This window comes from Ursus arctos, unplaced genomic scaffold (assembly GCF_023065955.2).
Source record: "Ursus arctos isolate Adak ecotype North America unplaced genomic scaffold, UrsArc2.0 scaffold_18, whole genome shotgun sequence".
In the NCBI taxonomy this organism is placed as follows: Eukaryota; Metazoa; Chordata; class Mammalia; order Carnivora; family Ursidae; genus Ursus; species Ursus arctos.
The window spans coordinates 29040754-29061655 of record NW_026622852.1 but is presented as its reverse complement, the minus strand read 5'-3'; the positions used below and the strand labels follow the sequence as shown (position 1 = coordinate 29061655).

The 20902-nt window shown below is 48.0% G+C and overlaps 1 protein-coding gene across 1 annotated transcript in view; it reads left to right on the top strand.

Moving 5' to 3' along the window:
* The window catches only part of TBC1D2 (TBC1 domain family member 2), a 51907-nt gene that overhangs the window by 9547 nt on the left and 21458 nt on the right, over positions 1–20902 (top strand). The window contains exons 3-5 of the mRNA XM_026506155.4: positions 1782–1929; positions 10517–10650; positions 13777–13973. Coding sequence (XP_026361940.2) covers positions 1782–1929; positions 10517–10650; positions 13777–13973 — 479 coding nt within the window. The remainder of the gene's footprint in view (positions 1–1781; positions 1930–10516; positions 10651–13776; positions 13974–20902) is intronic.

The window sequence follows — 20902 nt, the reverse complement described above, 5'->3', positions numbered from 1 at the left end:
CCTTCCTAGCCCTTTCTTCTCTGGTCCCTCCCAGCATCCTCAGCTCTGGGTCTGGAACCCCTTGCTGCTGCCTGTACTTACACACCCAGAAAGATCTTCCCTCACTCCTTCGGGAGGTCAAAATCCTTTCCAGCCCTCTAGGCCCTGCTCTGGTGCCCTTCCTCCAGGCAGTCTTCCCTGACTTGAGGTGAAGCAGTCTGTCTCCATCTCCCAGAACTCCCTCACGCTTTGCCTGGCCTGCCCTCCGGCTTCCACTCACTTGGTCTTCCTGAAGCATACACTTCTCCCTGCTCCTTAAGCCGGAAGCTTCCTATGCCTTTGATTATCGAACTTTCTCCAGCTCCACCCAGATACGTCAGGGCAGATGCCAGAAGTGTTTGGTGAGAGGGTGAACTGAAGAGAGGAGCTCAAGAGAATGACTTGGCATTGCCAAGTACTGGCCAGTCTGCCGGATGTGAAAGAGCCTGTTAGGCATGAACTATATTGATTGCAAAGTGTGTTTGTGAGTAGACTGAACAGTTCCCCTGGCCCCTACCATTGTATTTAATGTTTTTGCACCCACACCCTGTTCTCGATGGAGTGCAAAAACAAAATTCCCTCCGGCCTACGTTTTTCCACCCTCTCGTTAAGAGGGCTCAAATGGAAGGTGTCAGCCGCCCGGCCTGTCTCCAGGGCCGCCCGATCCAGATCCTCCCACTGGAAAAGCGGCCTTAAATCTGTTCTGCTTTTTCTAACACTCAAAATCAGCTTTAAGTATTTCACCTCCTCTCTCTTATACCTCAAATAATGTTTCCTTAGCCTTGAACCATTCCTTAACATTAAATGTTTTGAAGCACTCGCCGTATAAGAATCATTGTTTAAGCAAAAGATTTATAAAATGTAGAAGAGCAGGAGAAAAAGTACCCATAGTCCATCACGCGGAAACAGCCAGCGTCCGCATTGCATCATGAGCCCCGTGCCTGCCTTGTTACTTAAACGTGGTTCAGATCCTACAGTAGTACCAACGGCCTGCTTGGCTTTTTGGTACTCTGCATTGTGACCCTAAAACCTCCGTGCTAAAAAATCTCCTTACAAACTTCTACGTTGGCTGAATATGTATTCTTTTTCTGTTTATAAAAAATAACCCATGTTTACTATAGGCAGTTTGGGAAAAAATACGAGTGATAGTGAGGACATCCTGCTTCTGACCCCACCGTGCACTTCTGACCTCTGTTCATACACAGTGTGTATTCTGTGAGACTTTTTCTGTACAATCGAGATCTTGCTATAACCCCAGTATTTTTTTTACTAGCTTTTTAAAATATATATCCCATGCCTATTTCTTGTGTTCTTAAGCATTCTTCGTTAGCGTTGTTTTAAACAGCTGAGTAATATTCTGTTTTCTGAGGGCATCCTGATTTATTTAACCTCTCCGCAGATCTTTACTTCCAGTTTGAGGGAGTTATTTCCAGTTTGAAGCCAGACAGGGCTGGGCTGAACCTCTTGGCTCCTAAAGCTTTATCTCCATATCAGATAACGTTTTTAGTGGATTCTCAGAGGTACAAGTATCTGCAGTTCTGCGTGTTTTAACGGGGTGTTCAGGAAGGCTTGCTCAGCAAGATGCATCATTTTCCCGGGACAACATTTGGTGAAAAGCCTGCTTCTTTGGCTGTTCTTAACCTACAAGGAAGGCTTGCTTGGGCAGCCCACTCCCACCTGGGATCTGAGCCCGTAGCACCTCTGTCTGGTGTGTCCAAGTGCAGTGACCCGAGTGGATGACTGCCCTTTTCTTCGTTCCCCAGAGCAAGAGGAAGAAGAGCTGGAGGACTTCCTATCCCCTGTGCGAACGCCCCCCGGGCTTGTGGGCGTGGCGGCTGCCTTGCAGCCGGTGCCCGCCAAGCCCTTGGCCCTGCAGAACATTTCCCTCAAGCATCTTGGAACTGAAATACAGTAAGTGCGGTGGGACTGAGGGGCCGGCCAAGCTGCACACAGCCCCTTCTTTGGAGCTTACGATGATCTGGTGTGATCCCTGCAGGGAGGTGGGCCTGGGAAGAGGGTTAGGGGCTTCGTTTTTAATTCATCCCATCATTACTTCAAAATATTATGTTTGTTTTTCTGATTTTTTAAAGCAGTGCATATTCTTTTTTTTTTTTTTTTAAGATTTTACTTATTTGAGAGAGAGCGAGCGAGCGTGGGGTGAAGGGCAGAGGGAGAAGCAGACTCCCCACTGAGCAGGGAGCCCAATGTGGGACTCGATCCTGGGATTCCAGGATCATGACCTGAGCCAAGGGCAGATGCCTAAACGACTGAGCCACCCGAGCGCCCCAAAGTAGTGCATATTCTTTGTAGGAAATTAGAAACATCTCAAAAGGCATAGATTTTCAATTACCCATGATCCTGTCACCCAGACACTATTCTTAGCATTTGGTAGATCTCTTTCCTCTTCATTTTCTATATATTTATATGCGTAACTGAGATCATACTGAATGTAACGTGATAATGGCATCACAAGTGTCTCCATATGGGAAATGCATCATTCACTGTTTTTTTTTTCCAGAGTGACTATATGCAATCCACTTAAAAAAAATTTTTTTTACAAAAGTTTTATTTTATTTTATTTTTTGTCATGATAGGTGTGCTCTTTAATCTCCATCACCTATTTCACCCAGCTCCCCTCTGGCAACCATCAGTTTGTTCTCTATAGTTAAGAGTCTGTTTTCTTGGTTTGTCTCTCCTCTCTCTCTTTTTTTTTTTCCTTTGCTCATTTGTTTTGTTCCTTAAATTCCACATATGAGTGAGATCATACAGTATTTGTCTTTCTCTGATGACTTATTTCACTTAGCATTATACTCTCCAGCTCCATCCATGTTGTTGCAAATGGCAAGATGTCGTTCTTTTTATGGCTGATAGTCCTCTGTGTGTATACACCACATCTTCTTAATCAATTCATCTGTCAGTGGACACTGGGGCTGCTTCGATAATTTGGCTACTGTAAATAATGCTGCAATAAACATAGGGGTGCATGTATCCCTTTGAATTAGAGTTTTTATATTTTTTGGGTAAATAGCCAGCAGTGCAATTACTAGATTGTAAGGTAGTTCTATTTTTAATTTTGGGGGGAACCTCATTACTGTTTTCCAGAGTGACTATACCAGATCACGTTCCCCCCAACAGTGCAAGAGAGTTCCATTTTCTCCACATCCTCACTGACACTTGTTGTTTCCTGTGTTGTTAATTTTAGCCATTCTGACAGGTGTGAGGTGATATCTCATTGTAGTTTCAATTTGTGTTTCCCTGATGATGAATGATGTTGAGCATCTTTTCACGTGTCTGTTGGCCATCTGGATGTCTTTGAAGAAATGTCTGTTTGTGTCTTCTGCCGTTTTTAATAGGATTATTTGGTTTTGGGGTGTTGAGTGGTATCAGTTCTTTATATATTTTGGGTACTAATCCATTGTTGGATATGTCATTTGCAAATATCTTCTCCTGTTCAGTAGGTTGCCTTTTAATTTTGTTGATTGTTTCCTTTACAGTGCAAAAGCTTTTCATCTTGATGTAGTCCCTATAGTTTATTTTTGCTTTTGTTTCCCTTGCCTCAGGAGGCATATCTAGAGAAATGTGGCTACAGCCAATGTAAGAGAAATCACTGCTGTGCTCTCTTCAAGGATTTTTATGGTGTAAGGTCTCACATTTAGATCTTTAATCCAGTGATCCGGTTTCACTCTTTGGCATGAAGCTGTCCAGTTTTCCCAACACTGTTGAAGAGACTGTCTTTTTCCCATTACATATTCATTCCTCTTTTGTTGAAGATTAATTGACCATATAATTGTGGATTTATTTCTGGGTTTTCTATTCTGTTCCTTTGATCTATGTGTCTGTTTTTTTGCCAGTATCATACTGTCTTAATTACTACCACCTTATAATATAACTTGAAACCTAGAATTGTGATGCCTCTAGTTTTTTCTTTTTTAAAATTCACTTTTAACGTGTGTAACTTACTGTACGTTGATCATATCTCAGCTACTTTTTCATTTGTTATTCATTATACAATTTCCCACTAGTAGGATTTGTTTTAAATAGATCATAAGAAGATAGCATTATGGCCTGAGCTTTGGAGGCAGACTGCCTGGACTTGTATTCGCCAGTCATAGTCTGTGCTGCCCGTGGCATCTTGTTTGATTTTTCTGTGCTTCACTTAAATTGTTAGAGAAGTAAATACAATAGTGCCTGCCCTATGCTATTAGTGTGGGAGTTAAATGGTTAATGCGTGCAAAGTGCTTTAGAGCCCTGCTTGGCCGTGGTAAGCACTTTATAAATACCGTCTGCTGTTACTATCGTTAATCTAATTGAAGGAAAGGAAGCTCTTGGGAATTCAAACTGTACCCAATACTGATCTTGTTGGGGTGCTTATTTTTTGTGTGGACTTCAGATAGACTGGGACCTCTTAGGACGCAGCTTAGATTGTTCCCTGGACTTGGATTAGAGACCTCTGGCTCTGTGTGACTCAGACACAGCATTTTCCTGTCGGCCTCAGTGTTTGAATTCCCTCAGGTAGCTAGGAGGGTGGTGATGCTGTTTCCAGGAGAGAACCAGATTTTAGGGAAAAAATGATGAGTGTCCTCTAGGGCCTGCTGGCTGGAGGTAGAACTGCCCCCATGAGGCATCTGGATGGAGGGGCGTGGAACTCAGGAGAGTAATCTGAGGTGGAGAGAGAGACTCGGGGGATGTTGGGCATGGGTGAGCCCCCCAGGGTGGGTGGACACGGAGGGTGCCCTGCAGGGGATCTTCCCTCAGGGGGAGCTGAAGGGAACTGGGTGCATTGGGAGCCTGCTGTAGGGGAGAAGAAGCTGGGAAATCCAGCCATCCAGCTGTCCAGCCAGGGTATGTCCAGTGTGGTCTCACCAAGCTTAGGCCAGGTTTGTGCCTGGTGAAGGCCACAAAGAGAAGTGGAAGAGAGAACATGCAGAGATAAAAAGGAAGGAAGTTTCAGAGAATCAGTTGGTTACCTCCCTCCCGACATTTGCAATAACCCACAGAAAATGTGAGGAAAAAGTACAAGAAGTGGGCTACTGCCCTGGGCTGCTGAGAGCCCCGGTAAAATCGCGGTTGCTCTTGTCTCCTGCACCCTGGGCCCTGGGTAGTCTTAGAGTTTGCTATGGCCTCTTCCATGCGCCTGGGTCATACGGCAGAGAAGGGAGTAGGAGTGCTTCTAGAGCACGGTGCTAGGTTCCTTGCACCGTCACTGAGTTGTCTGGACAAACCTATGAGGTGGTGTCATAACAGTTACATTCTTAAGGCATGGAGTCAGATGTCCGGGTCTGATGATCAGTCCCCCTGCTTACTAGCGCTGTGGCTTTGGCTACTTATCCTTTCTGAATCTCCATTCTTCTGTCTGTACGATGCGGGTGATTCTAGTACTCACTTCACTGGGCTCTTGTGTGGATTGAATGAGTCGATGACTAGCGTCAGCTTAGTGCCTGACCCATGGAAGGGCCCAGTCGCTGTCTGTTGTCGTCATGTTCCGCATTATCCATTGCAGATCGGGAAACCCAGGCTCAGGGAGGATAAATGGCTTGCCCAGGGTTATCTTTCCAGAGCAAGTCATTATGACCACTCCCCGACACTGACCAGGCCTTTCAGACTTAGAGCTAATCCTACCCAGAAAATGACGTATGAACTGCTCCTCACAAGGTCAATACATTTATGAAATGGAGATACCTCTTCCAGTGCAGTAGTTGGGCTGCTAGTGGCCAGCTGGGTTGTGTCAGTAGTGAGTGAGCACGCTGTCCCCAGAGGAGATGTGTGCTAGAGCTTCGGAGGCCCTTTGCTGCCCTGGAGTTAGGGTTTCTATACCCTCCCCTCCCCTAGGGATAGCTGCTTGTGAGCCCCTGGCGTTAGGGAGGCTGCACTTCCTGGGCAAGAGGAAGCAGAGGCAGCAACCCCACCCAGCCAGCGCCTCTAGTGTAAGAATGTGTTCCTGAGTCCTCTCCGACTGTGCGGCTGTGATTTGTGAGATCCATGTCACGGGGCTCGGCACAGGACCCAGCACAAAGTGGTACTCAGTAAGTAGTGCTCTTCGTGACCACCATTTTCTTTTTAATATGACCACTACCCTTTTATTTGTGGATGGAGAAAGTAAGAACTGGGAAGGGGAAGTGACTAGCCCAAGAAGTCTGTGGCTCCACACAGTCGGATCTTAATAATAAGAGCAAACGGAGCTAGAGACCAAATTTCAAAGTCAAGTGTCGGGAATGCTGAGTTCTCATTTCTTCTCTGTTCCTAATTTAACAGATTCATTTTTCCCTCCATCAGTCAGCTATACTCTTCTTTAAAGTACAATCTTATTTCTTCTGGACCCAACTATGCCAAAAAACTGGATTTTGTCTTAAAAACGAATTTTACATCAAGTGATGGTTCTTTCAAAAGATCAACAAAATTGACAACCCTGTAGTCAGACCAGGAAAAGACATGAGATTCACATAACTGAAGTCAGTATCAAAAGTCGGAACATTACTACCAGCCTTACAGAAATACAAAAGATTTATAAAGGAGTACCATGAACGATTTTGTGCCGACAGATTAGATAACGTAGAGGACATGGACAAATTCCTAGAAAGACACAAATTACCAAAACTGATGCAAGAAGAAAGAGAAAATTGGAATAGATCTAAAGTGATTGAATTAATAATAAAATAAAAACTACCCCCCCACACACAAAAAACCAAAACAAACAAAAAACCTAGGACCAGCTAACTTCCCTGGTGAATTCTACCAGACACTTAAAGAATTAGTACCAATTCTTCACAGAATCTTCTTCCTAAAAAAGAAGTGTAGGGAATACTTCCCCATTCATTCTAGAAGGCCACTATTATCTTTTTTTCTTAAGATTTTATTTATTTTTGAGAGAGGGAGCACACATGCACGCGTGAGCAGGGTGGAGGGGCAGAGGGAGAAGCAGACTCCCCGCTGAACAGGGAGCCCAATGCAGGGCTCGATCCCAGGACCCTGGGATCATGACTCGAGCCGGAGGCAGATGCTTAACCGACTGAGCCAGCCAGGCGCCCCTCCCCTTCTCTTTTGACCACACTATTGCTGTCTTTTAAGTAAATGACCTCTGCATTGTTTTTCAAACTGTTGACCACCATCACAGTAAGAAATACATTTTATGTTATAGCTCAGTACACGTATATGTAATTTACAAAATATTAACCCCATTCTGAATGGGGTGCATTCTGATATTTTCCGTTCCATAATTTATTTTATTTATTTTTTTATTTAAATTCAATTAGCCAATGATACAGTACATCATTAGTTTCAGATGTAGTATTCAATAATTCATCAGTTGCATGTAACACCCAGTGCTCATCACATCACGTGCCCTCCTTAATGCCCATCACCCCGTTACCCTATCGTTCTACCCACCTCTCCTCCAGCAACCCTCAGTTTGTTTCCCATAGTTAAGAGTTTCTCATGGTTTTTCTCTGTCTCTAATGACTTCCCATTCAGTTTTCCCTCCCTTCCCCTAAGATCTTCTGCCCTGTTTCTTAAATTCCACATATGTGTGAAACCATATGATAATTGTCTTTCCCTGTGACGTATATTGCTCAGCATAATCCCCTCCAGTTCTATCCACATTGATGTAAATGGTAAGTATTCATCCTTTCTGATGCTTGAGTAATATTCCATTGTACATATATACCACATCTTCTCTATCCATTCATCTGTTGAAGGACATCTCGGTTCTTTCCACAGTTTGGCTATTGTGGACGTTGCTTCTATAAACATTGGAGTGCAGGTACCCCTTCAGATCAATATATTTGTAACTTTGGGGTAAATACCTAGCAGCACAATTGTTGGGTCATAGGGTAGCTCTATTTTTAACTCTTTGAGGAAACTCCATACTGCTTTCCAGAGTGGCTGCATCAGCTTGCATTCCCACCAACAGTGTAAGATGGTTCCTCTTTCTCCACATCCTAGCCAACATTTGTTGTTTCCTGTCTTGTTAATTTTAGCCATTCTGACTGGGGTGACATGGTATCTCATTGTGGTTTTGATTTGTATTTCCCTGATGCCAAATGATGTTGAGCAGTTTTTCATGTGTCTGTTGGCCATTTGGATGTCTTCTTTGGAGAAGTGTCTGTTCATGTCTTCTGCCCATTTCTTGACTGGATTATTTGTTTTTTGGATGTTGAGTAAATTCGGTAGAGATCTTGGATACTAGCCCTTTATCTGATAAGACATTTGCAAATATCTTCTCCCATTCTGTCGGTTGCCTTTTAGTTTTGTTGACTGTTTCCGTTGCTGTGCAAAAGTTTTTTATCTTGATGAAGTCCCAGTAGTTCAATTTTGCTTTTGTTTTCCTTGCCTTTGGAGACGTGTCTAGCAAGAAGTTGCTGCAGCCAAGTTGAAGAGGTTGCTGCCTGTGTTCCCCTCTAGGATTTTGATGGATTCCTGTCTCACATTTAGGTCTTTCATCCATTTTGAGTTTATCTTTGTGTGTGGCGTAAGGAAATGGTCCAGTTTCATTCTTCTACATGTGGCTGTCCAATTTTCCCAGCACCATTTATTGAAGAGACTGTCCTTTTTCCATTGGATATTCTTTCTTGCTTTGTCAAAGATTAGTTGACCATATTGTTGAGGGTCCATTTCTGGGTTGTCTCTTCTGTTCCATTGATCTATGTGTCTGTTTTTGTGCCGGTACCATACTATCTTGATGATTACGTCTTTGTCATAGAGCTTGAAGTCCGGCATTCTGATGCCACCAGCTTTGATTTTCTTTTTCAACATTACTTTGGTTATTCGGGGTCTCTTCCGGTTCCATACAAATTTTAGGATTATTTGTTCCAGTTCTATGAAAAATGTCAGTGGTATTTTGATAGGGATTGCATTGAATGTGTAGATTGCTCAGGGTGGCATAGACATTTTAACAATATTTATTTTCTAATCCATGAGCATGAAATGTTTTTCCATCTCTGTGTCTTCCTCAATTTCTTTCATAAGTGTTCTGTAGTTTTTTGAGTATAGATTAGAGTACAGATCCTTTACTTCTTTGTTTAGGTTTATTCATAGGTATCTTGTGGGTTTTGGTGCATCCATTCCATATTTTAAATCTGGTCACAGGGCGCCTGGGTGGCACAGTCGGTTAAGCGTCTGACTCTTGGTTTCAGCTCCAGTCGTGATCTCAGGGTTGTAAGATTGAGCCCTGTATCGGGCTCTGTGCTCAGTGCGGAGTCTGCTTGGGATTCTCTCTCCCGCTGCCCCTCCCACATGTGTGTGCTCGCTCACTCTCTCTCTAAAATACATAAATAAATCTTTAAAATAATAAAATAAGTTATGATCATGATACTAACTGATTTTACAATCTACCAATGGTTCACAACCTGCAGCTTGAAAAACCCTGACCTAGTGAACTTTAATCATTCTCTCTTCCTCATCATTAATTTTGGAATATGTCTACTTTTATCTCTTTGCAAAGGGAAAATAAACTCAAACTGTCCTTTCATCTGACTCATAATGAATTTCTCTGTGGTCTGTGGTCCTCAGTCAGCCTTTGGTGCTACCTGCCTCCTTCCTGCAAACCCAGCATGCATTGAGCCTGCACTCCAGGCGTGTGCAGCCAGTGCCAGGTGCCAATAGGCATGCAGGCAGGTTAGTGCCCAGCTCTTGAAGAAATGACGCCATTATTCAGCCGAGACAAGTACTTGGTCAAAGGGGAGCCCAACGACAAAATGTAGGAAGCTCCTTGGAGGCCATGAATGATTAGTGAAGGGCTAAAGGAGCACAGATCTGAGTGGGCAAAGAAAGCAAGGGGAGAAGGACCCAGGAAGGGTTTGGAGCTTTCCACAGCAGAAGTAGGGAGCCACCGATGATTTTTGAGCCAAGTAGCTATAAAGCCAGATGAAGGTTTCAGGCAAGTTAGGTTGGCAAGTCCACCCAGCCTTTGTTCAGCACACACACTGTCAGTGCCCTCTGGGTTGCAGGTGCCGTGCTAGGCATTCAGAGTACTTTAGTGAACGAAATAGGCAAACATCCCTGCACTCAATAGAACTTACACTCCAGGGGGCGCCTGGGTGGCTCAGTTAAGCCTCTGCCTTCGGCTCAGGTCAGGATCCCAGGGTCCTGGGATTGAGCCCCACATCGGGCTCCCTGCTTCTTCCTTTCCTTCTTCCTGCTGCTCCATCTGCTTGTGCGTGCGCACTCTCTCTGTCTCTCTTTCTGTCAAATAAATAAATAAAATCTTAAAAAAGAAAAAAAAGCAACTTACACTCTGGCAGTGTGGCTGGGGGCAGGGGACTCAGGCCCGTATTGTTTGTTAGCAATATTGTGTATGGAAGGCAGTGAGTATGAGGAGAAAATGGAAAGGAGAGGGTGAGGGGGTGGGGAGTGGCTTGGGTGGGCTGCATCTCGCAGGGCGCCTGGAGTCCGGCAGACTGCTCGGGGCATGACTGGGGGTGAGGAGGTGGCCTGAGCTCCAGCGGTGGCAGCAGGGAGAGCGGAGGGGCAGGATGGCAACCTCGTGCTCCTGTTTTCCTTTCAGAAACACAGTGTACAATATTCGGAGCAACAGGCAGGCCCAAGGAACAGGCCACGGACCTCCAGGGGAAGATCCTCCACTGAGTGCGGGACCTCAGAGGGCGGAGCGCCCCTTACCTTCTGACCCCGGCACCCCAGGTGAGCGCTCGGGTTTGGGCTGTCCTCAGAGACCAAGTGAGTGCCCTCTGTGTCCTCCCCCAAAATCAGCATTTATGCTTTTTGTGTTGAACATGAAACTCTCCAGGTCACTGCTCCTGGTTTCCGTGGGTTTAGTAGCAATGACTCCTTTTTTTATTAATATTATTGTGGTAAAATACACATGAGATTTACCATTTTGACCAGTTGTAAATGCACAGTTCAGGGGCAGGAAGCACATTCCCAGCGGTATTCAACCATCACACCATCTGTCTCCAGTAATTCTTCCTCGTCTTCCCAAACTGATGCTCTTAGCAATGACTCCTGAAGTAATAAAAAGAAAATATCTCTCACCTTTTCTTTCTTACTTTTTTTTTAATTTATAAGGAAAGGATATAAAAATGCCTCCCTGGGGTGATGAAACTCAGCTCTGCTGGAAGAAGCAGAGCAAGTGCCCTTTAGGTGTCCATCCAGTGTTATTCCGTAACACTTTATTACTTAACAAAATGTGAGTGGCTGCACCGTCGGTGGGAGGATGGGCTTTTGTTTTTGGAAATTGGTATGGGTGCCCTTAGGACATTCTGTAATCTGGAAACAGTTGGAAGAAAACTGGCTGAGGCAGTGGGGTCTTCTAGCCAGGGGGACCCCTAGGCTGTATAGAAGTGGCTCCAGAAAAAGCACCCCTTTGGGGCAATGTCCAGCGAGGCCCCACGGATGACAGCGAACGGTGCACAAGGGGCTCCGTACCCCATCGAACCGGTCATAATGGAACCAGCACTCATATATAGCAATTACTTTGTGCCAGGGCTACCCTAAGCACTTTTTTCCCTTTGGTAACAGTTTTATTAAGATATAATTCACATACCAAACAGTTCACCCATTCGAAGTATATGATTTACCATAATCGATTTTAGCACATGCCTATTATTCCAAAAAGAAACCCCGCATCCCTGCAGCTCTAGACAACCACTGTTCGGCTTTCTGTCCCTGTGGATTTGCCTGTTCTGGATAGTTGATACAGATGGAATCTGCAATATCTGGTCCTTTAGGCCTGGCTCCTGTCACCGAACAAAATCTTTTCAAGTTTCTTTTACATGTACCAAGTGCTTTGCCTGCTTTAACCTCTTTGACCCTTCCAGCAACCTTGAGCGTAGCTTCCGTTGTTCTCATTTACTAAATCAGGGAACGGAGGATGGAAAAGTGGAATGACTCGCTCATGGCCATACAGGGGGTGCGGAACTAGGAGTTAGGGTTCAGGCCAAGGCTTTAGAAAGGCCTCATTTTCTAAAGCAGTGATTTTTCACTCTACATTTTTATTGCCATGACACTTTGACCCCCGTAAATAAAATCTAATATACAGTGCAGATTGAAGCAGACTTGAGCAGGGGATGGGAGTCTGGGATACCCTTGGCTCCTCCTACCATCTTCCCCTCCCAGTCAGCCCTGTGGCACCCCCATGAAATCCTACAGCACTGACAGAAAAACGCTCTCCTAGGCCTCGTCTTCTCCAGCTGTGAAATGGGTGCAGTGATCCCTACCTTGCCTGCCCTCAGGGTCACTGGAGAGTAGTGTTATCAGAGGGCAGCTGGGCTACAGCCCCCCCCCCCCCCCCGCCCCGCCCCGCTCTGCTCTTCTATACCCCACGGCAGGAAAGAGAAAGAAGCAGTGCTGTCCTTTGAGCTCTGCGGTCGGGTTTGTGCCGAGCGCAACCGGATTTCTTGTAAGTTGAGAACAAAACCATTCTTCTGTTCTGCCCCAGAAGACATGCTAAATTACTCGACTCATACTCTAAGCCCTGCCTGTCCCCTCACCTGGGATCTCATACCACATCCTTATTTTTAACACCCTAGTCCTAAAAGGATATCAGGGGAAAGTAAATGAGTAATTTGGGTTAGGAAATTTAGATCAGACCAAGATAAGATCCTACAGAATAGCTAAGAGTGGGCAGCAGGTGCGGCTCGAGTTTCTCAGTAGCCAAGGCAAAGCGGGAAGTGCGAGTGTTAGGTCATTCCCAGGATCTGTAAAAATAAACATATTTTATTAGAAAATGCAAAGCCTTTTCTGGCACAGAGGACTGAGAGACATTTCTTCTGCTGGTACCTCATAACGGGCATGATGTGTATGCATCATGTAGACAAGATTCTCAAGGTCTTTTGACCATATAATCAGGCCATTAAAATGTCCCTGGATGCAGGCTGATGGCAGATCCCTAAAGTATAGGCTTGGGGCAGGGCAGCACAAGGCATCAGGGGTGGCTGAGTGACTCTGATGTTGAATTTGTTTGAAGAAAAAATAAAAAAAAAAAATTTAGCAATGGTTGGCGAATGTCTTCTATAAAGAGCCAGATACTAAATGTTGGAGGCATTGTGGGACTTATGGTCTCTGTTACCAGTACTCAGCTCTGCCCTCGTGGAGTGAAAGCAGCACAGACAATGCACAAACAAACGAGTGTGGTCGTGTTCCAATAAAACTTTACTTACAAAAGCAGGTTGTGGGGTGGATTTGGCCTGTGGGCCACTGGTTGCTGTCCCTGGCTCTAGGGGAAATAGGACTATGCAGCCTGGAGGCGGTCAGCTGTGGGGAATGTGTACCCCAACTTAGCTTGTAATAAGAATCCAACGAGAGTCTGACTTACTCTCTGGGGCAAGAATGCAGAATACAGATATTCCATATTCCTGTCTATGGACAGGTCTCTGTACTTTGAAAATGGCCTGGAGGGTAGAGGTGGGATCCTGAAATAAGAAACAAGACATCCTGCCAGGGCTTGTGCCTGAGATGACCCCTGGCACAAGCAACACTGTGGTATGAGATAGCCCATACAGGCGGGGGTCTGAGACAGGGGAACAGGCACACTTCAGAGGATGGGCTGAAGGACCCAGCCGGGACAGTATAAGTAATGTTCATATAGCCCAGGGCTTCTCAAAGTGCCATCCCAGACCTGCTGCAGCAGCATCGCCTAGGAAAGTTTTAGAAATGCAAATTCTCGCGCTGTGCTGCAGACCTATTGATGGGAAGCGCTGCGAGGAGGGTCCCACAGTCTGCATTTTACTGGGCCCTCCAGGCGCTTCTGCAGCAAGCTCAGTTTTGAGGACCACTGATCATAACCTCTGTGTTCCTCCTTCCGAGCAGGGAAAGATCCAGCGGATTCTCCAAAGCCTACAGCCAAATCCTCTCTGACTGCCAATCTCATTCAGAAAGCCAAGCGCCCGAACAACACCTTTCCGCTCTTTGCTGAAGGACTCACACGGACCCGACCTGCCCAGGAAAAGATTCTGGCCTTGGAGCAGCAGGTCCTGATGCTCACCAAGGAGTTAAAGTCTCAGAAGGTGAGCTCTGGCCCCAGAGTGGCCCCAGGCTCCAGCGCACCCCTCTGGGCCTGGAGCCTCTGAACCAGCTAGACATGCTTCGGTAGCCCGGCTGGGCATGTGCCGGTCTCAGTCCTTCACAGCCAAACTGCTGGTGGTGGGAGAGGCTGTGCTGTTGGTTACTGAGGGACATGTGGACACTCAGCCTAGGTGACGGAAGGCCTTCCAGGGCAGGGTCTCCGGAACCTACTTTGTAATTGCTCTTGGACTCCTTCTGGAAGACTGTGCCTGGCCTGACCCCACACTGAAGAGAGGCAGCATTCGGAGGAGGGGGATCTGGATGCAGGGTCCTGGGAGGGGTCCCCAAAGGAACTGGCAGCTGGTAACGGTGCAGATCGCTAAAGGACTGTCACAGGACAGAGAAAGCAGGCAGGTCTGTGTAGCTCTGGGGTTCAGCCAGGCCCAACAGGGACAGTGATGAGGAAGATTTTGGCTTAATAGAGAAGTTAATTATAGCAGTTAAAAAAAGAGTTACATGGTCATCATAGAACACAGATGACACACATACACAGATATTACAATCATCCCCAAATCCTACAACCCGGGGAATAAATCGTTTGCCTTCTGGGGCAACTTTGTGAAGTACTGAGAATCACATGGCAGGGACGGGAGGGGGACTGCCACCCTGGGCACAATAAAAGTAAAGTTAGCACAGTTGTTACTGAAAATTCCAAGGGTCGTGCCCGGTGATGCCCCCAGGGGTGGGCCCCACTGAGAACCCAGGCTTCGTTTCCTCTGAGGGGAAGGCCCAAGTCTTCATGTTTGAGCTTTGGCTGCCCTCACTCTTTTCCTGCTTTACTTCCCAGCTCTGCCTCCTGGGGGGGTGGGGGGTATACTGTATGTACTTCTGAATAGTCTCCCCCCTGTACATTTCTTCTCCTTTCTGCTGCTCTGTTTTTGGCGAAGACAGTCCAGAAAAATGCTCTCCCTACCTAGTTTTGCCCCTTCTCTGCCTTTCTTGCCCTTCAAGCAGATATTAGGGGAAGCAGCAGAGGCTTCCCTCCTGGCAGGTCAGGGGGATACATTTAATGAAGCAGCCGGTGATTGGAGTTCTCCAAGCAGGAAGCTCATTCGTTCATATGTTCTCACTTCGGTTGTGTATTCAGCTGGTCTGTATCGAGGGCCTGTGGTGTGCACGCAGTATTCTGGGCGCTGGGAACAGTGGGAAGAGACACGGGCCCTGCCCTGCAGGGGCTTGCGTGTCACGGCAGAGACAGGCGGTAAGCACACCGACAGCCACGTATAGCAACATAGCGTGTGAAGTCCCCTCTGATGCCACTTAGCAGCCCAGCTTCTTTTCCCTCAGTCATCTTCCTGCGCTGTGGTGGAGCTGCCGGAGCTCCTGAGAGCTGAGAGGGCATCCAGCTGGGCTGGAGCGGCTGCCTGGACCCTGGACCGGTACGGCGTAAGGCCCAGACACAGCCTGGCCAGGAAAAGCAATCTGGATGTGAACACCGCCTCTCCTTTCACCACACCTTCCCCTTCTTTCTAGGAAATCTGGGCAGCCTCCCGGGGCTTGGCCTGTACTTCCAGGGTGTCAGGAATGGTCCAATGAAGGAGAGAGGCCCAGGAGACTGAGATTCATTGAGGTTTGCCCCCAATGGCTGTGCCGCCCTGGAGGACGTGGCATTCTGAATAAACGAAGGCAAGCTGTTGGAAATCAGTAAGGGCCCCCAGGCTGCTGCCAGCTCCCCTGCAGTCAGGGTGAGAATGGCAGGAGGAAGTTGTTCAAGCTTGACGGAACCTGGACTTTCTTACTAGTTCACTCTCCAGCAAACCTTGGCCTGGCCTCGGACCGACAGTCAGGAGGAGAGGAAGGCTTGCGGTCTCACTCGTGACTCACGACGTGAGTGCTATGCGTGCTCTCTGGCCCATCTCGCAAATGTGCTTTTGTCTGGTGGGTGTCTCAGAGCACAGGCCTTGAAGTGGAAGCTGCCGTCCACCGTTCTGGCCCTGAGCAAGTTCCTTAACCTCTCAAAGCCTCAGCTTCCTCCTCTGTACCTGGAGGTACAGCGGTGCTTACTGGAGAGGCCTGCGTCCGGATTCATAAAGCCCAGTGCCTGGCACGCAGCAGCTGTCCGCCAGATGCAGGCTTTGATTGGTTTGGCTGTTACTGTGGCATCCCTGCCCTTGTTGATTCCTTCCGGCCTAACAAGGAGTGGCACATTCCTCTGAGGGCCTCTGGGAAGACAGATGGGCGCCCATGAGGGTCTCCCAAGAAATGGGTGGCATTGCAGTGATGGGCGGAGGTCAAGTCTTCATCCCACATTAGTCAGGGGAGCCCCAGCCCTACTGACTCTGGCATTTTACCTCCAGCCCAGATACCAAAACCAAAGGGGAGGGAGAGAAGATCGACACTTGGCCCAGAAGTAGGACAGAGGAGCCCTGCAAAGCCTTGGGGTGCCCAGGGGTGTCCCAAATGTGCAGAAATGCTGATTGGAGGGTGCTAACTGTCCATCTGAGACCCTCCAAGTCCAGTTCCTCAGCTGGGCAACCAGTCCCCTGGACTCCCCTGGGGCCACATCTACAAAATGCCTTCCTGCGTCTCTTCGGTGGAAGGTACTCTCTTTCTGCCTGAGGCTGCGGGAGGTCTTGTCCTGGCTCAGCCACCCGGGTGGTCGTTGCCAATAGCTTTAGTGATCCTTGAAGAATTTGTATCTCCAACTCTGTTGGATGCTGTGGAGGGCACAGAGGTACATTGGGTCCCTGCCCTCGGGTGGGGAAGAGCAGAGAAGAGCATACATAACTGGTGTTAAGTGTGGCCCTAGCTCTGTGCTCGGGCTCTCCATGCATCATCGCTAATCCTTACAACAGTCACCAGCCCCCTTTTCTTGAGGAGCAGACTGAGGCTCTGAGAGAGTCTGCATGCCCAGGGTCTCCCATGGGCCAAGACTGGTTCAGACTCTGGTCTGTCTGCTTCTAGAGCTTCTGCCCTTTTCACCATGCCATGTTCAAGGAGCTCAGAGACAGTGGGTGACTGCCCCGAGGTCACACAGCTAGAAGAGCCAGGACTGAGGTCTTGGCCTCCTTCCCCAGGTGCAGGACTCATCCCAGCCTCACTGCCTGCTCCGTGGTCTCCCTATACGGCCCAGCATCAGACCTGAGCACCATAAGTGCTCTTCAGAAAATACGAATGCGCTCATGTCTGGTGTCATATGAAACCATAGGACCACTCCAGTACCCACTGAGCCATTATCTGTCCCAGGCCCTTGCAGCATGCTGGCCCCCCAAGAGATTTGGACTCCTGGAGATAGCACCAGATGGCTGCTTGGCTGGGTGACTCAGGCTCTCAGAGTTGACAGAATTGCACCCAGCCTGAAGGCTGTCTGCTCTGGCAGATGGAAGCCTGTGTTTGTAGTGATGTTGGCCATCTGTTGACTGCTGGGAATGATGAACTCCCTATCTGGGGCCAACTTAGCTTGCTCAGGGTAATTCGTTGAGGAAACTTGTTGGGGGCAAAGTGCAGCCTCTTACTTCCCTAGAACCCCAGCCAGAGACCTCAGTGTACACTCCCCTTGTCCAAAGTACAGAGTACAAAGAATTCAGTGTGCATAGAGGGAGGGTCGAGAGGGGCCCTAGATGTTTCCGCTTGGGGAGGAGCCCTTGCCATACTTTCTCTCTTGTTCTTGAAGTGGCTGTCCCAGGAGTAGGGGGCATGCTCTCCATTTTACATATGACAAAGCCAAAGTTCACTTTTCTGAAACACCGTCATTAGAAACACCCTCATGGGCCTGGAATGGCAACCAAGGCCTCTGGGGCTCCAGAGCTAGTGCTCCTTCACCTGCACCCTCCTAGTGCCCAGCCTCCGAGGGGTCAGTGGCTGGAGTGCTGGACTGAGAGACCAGTGCTCTTTCCCCAGCAATGTCAGGCCCGTCCACCTTGATTTTAGTGAGTGATGAAAGTATCAACTCTTTGATAAGGGAAAGGATTAATTTTTAAAAGATGATTTGTTGGCTCTTAAAATTTTAAATAATCAACTATACTTTGATAAAAAAAATTTTTTTTAATAAAATGACATCTTGTGGCCAGTTATCAAAGCCTGAAATGGGCCAAACAATGATTTGGTAAAGAAATATAAGAAGTACCACTTGATCAGCTCTTCTGTTTCTAAGAATGGGTCCTAAAGCATTGCTTATAGTTGTGGAAATCGGAAACCCGGATGTCCCCCCTTGAGGGCGGGCCGAGGGCACTGGGGTGCGTCCAGACGAGGAATAGCCCCTGCACTGTTGCCAGCAATGGCGGTGCTCGGTGACACGCCATAGTGTATTGTAAGGCCCCGAGCAGCTTCCCTTTTGGTTTTTAATATTTCAGTATGGTGTGCGTGTGCATTTTTTGTGACATGTCCTCAGGTTCATCCATGTTGTAGCATGTAACAGGATTTCCTTCCTTTTTTAGGCTGAATAATATTCCGTCGTGTGCATATGCCACATTCTGTTTATCCTTTCATCGTCAGGGGACATGTGGGTTGTTCCCATCTCTTGCGTGTTGTGAATAATGCTTCTATGGAACATGGGTTATTTCTGTTTTTAAAGAAATGGAAAGAAGTGTTTCAGTGCAAAATCTGTTAACTACACCTCATGGAGACAGAAGTGGAGGACCCTTGATTAGGCCTCTGTGACAGCGTGTTTTCCCACCTGTGGGGATCCACCAGCTCCTTTTAGTCCTCTTCCTTCTCCTTTTTTGGGCTTCAGTGTCCTCCTGTGACAGCAAGGCGACCTACTGACCATGTGGTCTCCTCAGGCCTGTCAGCCGCCAGGTTTTCTGAATTCGAGGTCCATTCGCACTGCTCATCTCGCGCTTCCTGCCCTGAGTCCGTCTCTCCCCTGCTTCCTTTCTCCCTGTCTCATTCTACTGTAGGGATTCTGGGGTGGGAGGAGAGCCTCCTGGGCTGGAAGTAGGAAGGGGGAGGCAGCTGGATATAATGAAATGGGCTTCAGAGTTGACTCTGCCAAAGTTGGGGGAAAGATACCCGCCTGTTGCTGAGCCTGGGAGTCGGAACGGTGGTGTCTGCTGGTTATTTCGCCCGGGCTCTTAGCAGGGTCATCTCCAAATCTCAGCCGGACCAGAAAATGGTCTCAGCTTCTCAGTCATCCTGGAGCCACAGGAATGGTGATCTCTCTCAGCAGAGCCTGAGAGCTAGTTCATTCCAAACATTCCAGTTGGGTTTGTAACCTCCTCCTCACCCCACCTTCCGGCCACACCCAAGAATGCCCAAAGCCCCACATAGGCTCTTTCATTCCTCTGGGCCTTTGCTGGAGCTGGTGAGCCAGCACATGGGGAAAGCCCTTCCAGCCCTCATCTCCGACCTCCTGCATGACCGTCTCTGGCCCTCCTCATTCTTCACAAATCAGCTTAAACTGTTCTGCCTTTCTGTAGGATAAACTGGTTTTCCCCCACCGCCATCCCAGGTAGAAATCATTGCTCTCTGCTCTGTATCCCCACCAACACCCTTGCTTCCCTCTCACGGTAAATCACTCCGTTACAGTAGTTCACTTTTGCTCCCACCAGCCGTGGTGGTTTTTGAAGGTGAGAATTCTGACCGTCTGACCTGTCCGCCTTTGGGCCCCCGCACCCAGCTCAGGGCCTGGCACTGAGGGGGGCTTAATAAAGTTTGGATGGCTGGAGGGAAGGGAGAGAAGCAGAAGAGGGCCAGTCCGTGGTCCCCAGGTTTCAGAAGGTGCATGCTTATTTGATCTTGCCATTAATTAATTTCTCAGATAAAGTCATGATTTGGAGCAGTTCTCTTCCAAAAATGGAATCATTCTTAGCAAAAACCTTATCTAGCTGATTCATTTAATTGAATACTTTAGTGTAGATACAGGTAACGTGTTTCTGGGAAACCGCGTTCTCTGGCATGGAGCATAGCAATTACCCAGAGCCCCTCCCTACCAGGTCTGAGGTTCAAAGGACTGGCCACTGGGCTGCCTGGCTTCTGATATTCTGATCCTGGCCTCAAGTGAATCCACATCCCTGATTTGGGACAGGACAGGCCCTGGGGAGGTTGGGGGCTTGAAGGCATGGAGAGTCAAGTAGACCTGGAGTTTCCGTGTGGGTACAGTGCCCCTGCCAAGGAATACATGGAGGTCTGCTGCTTCTGAGCTCTCTCCGCTTTCTCGCACTAGGCCTGCAGGCATTGCTTGGTGGCCTGAGGGGCTGGGCACGGTGGGCTGCGTGCGGCTCTGTGTGCAGTTTAGCCTGAGGATGGCCCATTTGTTTTCTCTCCGGCACTCTCCCAGCTCCATCGGTAGCAACTACTTGACGCTATATTCAGGATTCTGAGGCCTCCACTAGGCTTAGCGGGAAGGAATATGGAGATGAATCAGTCAGGTCTGCCACAGGAGCTGGAGAGAAGAGCCAGGCCGGTGTGCCACGGGCTGCCTTCATGACTGACCGAGCACAGGCTTGCGATGATTTGGGATTGAATTCCATTCTAGTCTGCGGGGCTGCAGTTTTCCCGTCTCTGAAATAGACATGTATCAGTCAGGGTTCAGGCCCAGCTGCTGTAACAAAGAAGCCTCCGAGTCCTCTGGCCTAAAACAATCTGGAAGTTTACTTCTCTCCACCCTTCTCATGGAAGAACCCAGAGGTTAAGCGAGCAGTTCCGAGCACGTAGCGCAGCTGCCGTCCTCATCCTTCACCTTCTGCTCATGAGCCCAAGGTGGCTGCTCCAGTTCCTGCCGTTTCCCCGCCAGGAGGAAGGGCAGCATGGGTGGGCGGTTTTCAGGGGAGGACCCAGAAGCTACCCACATAATTTCTCATATCCCGTTTGGACAGAATAGTCACTAGGCTACACCTTGCTGCAAGCCCAGCTGGGAAATGTGGTCCTCAGCTGGGGAACCATGTGTCCGGGTAAAACTCCCTCAAGCAGGAAAGGAGAAAATGAGACGGCC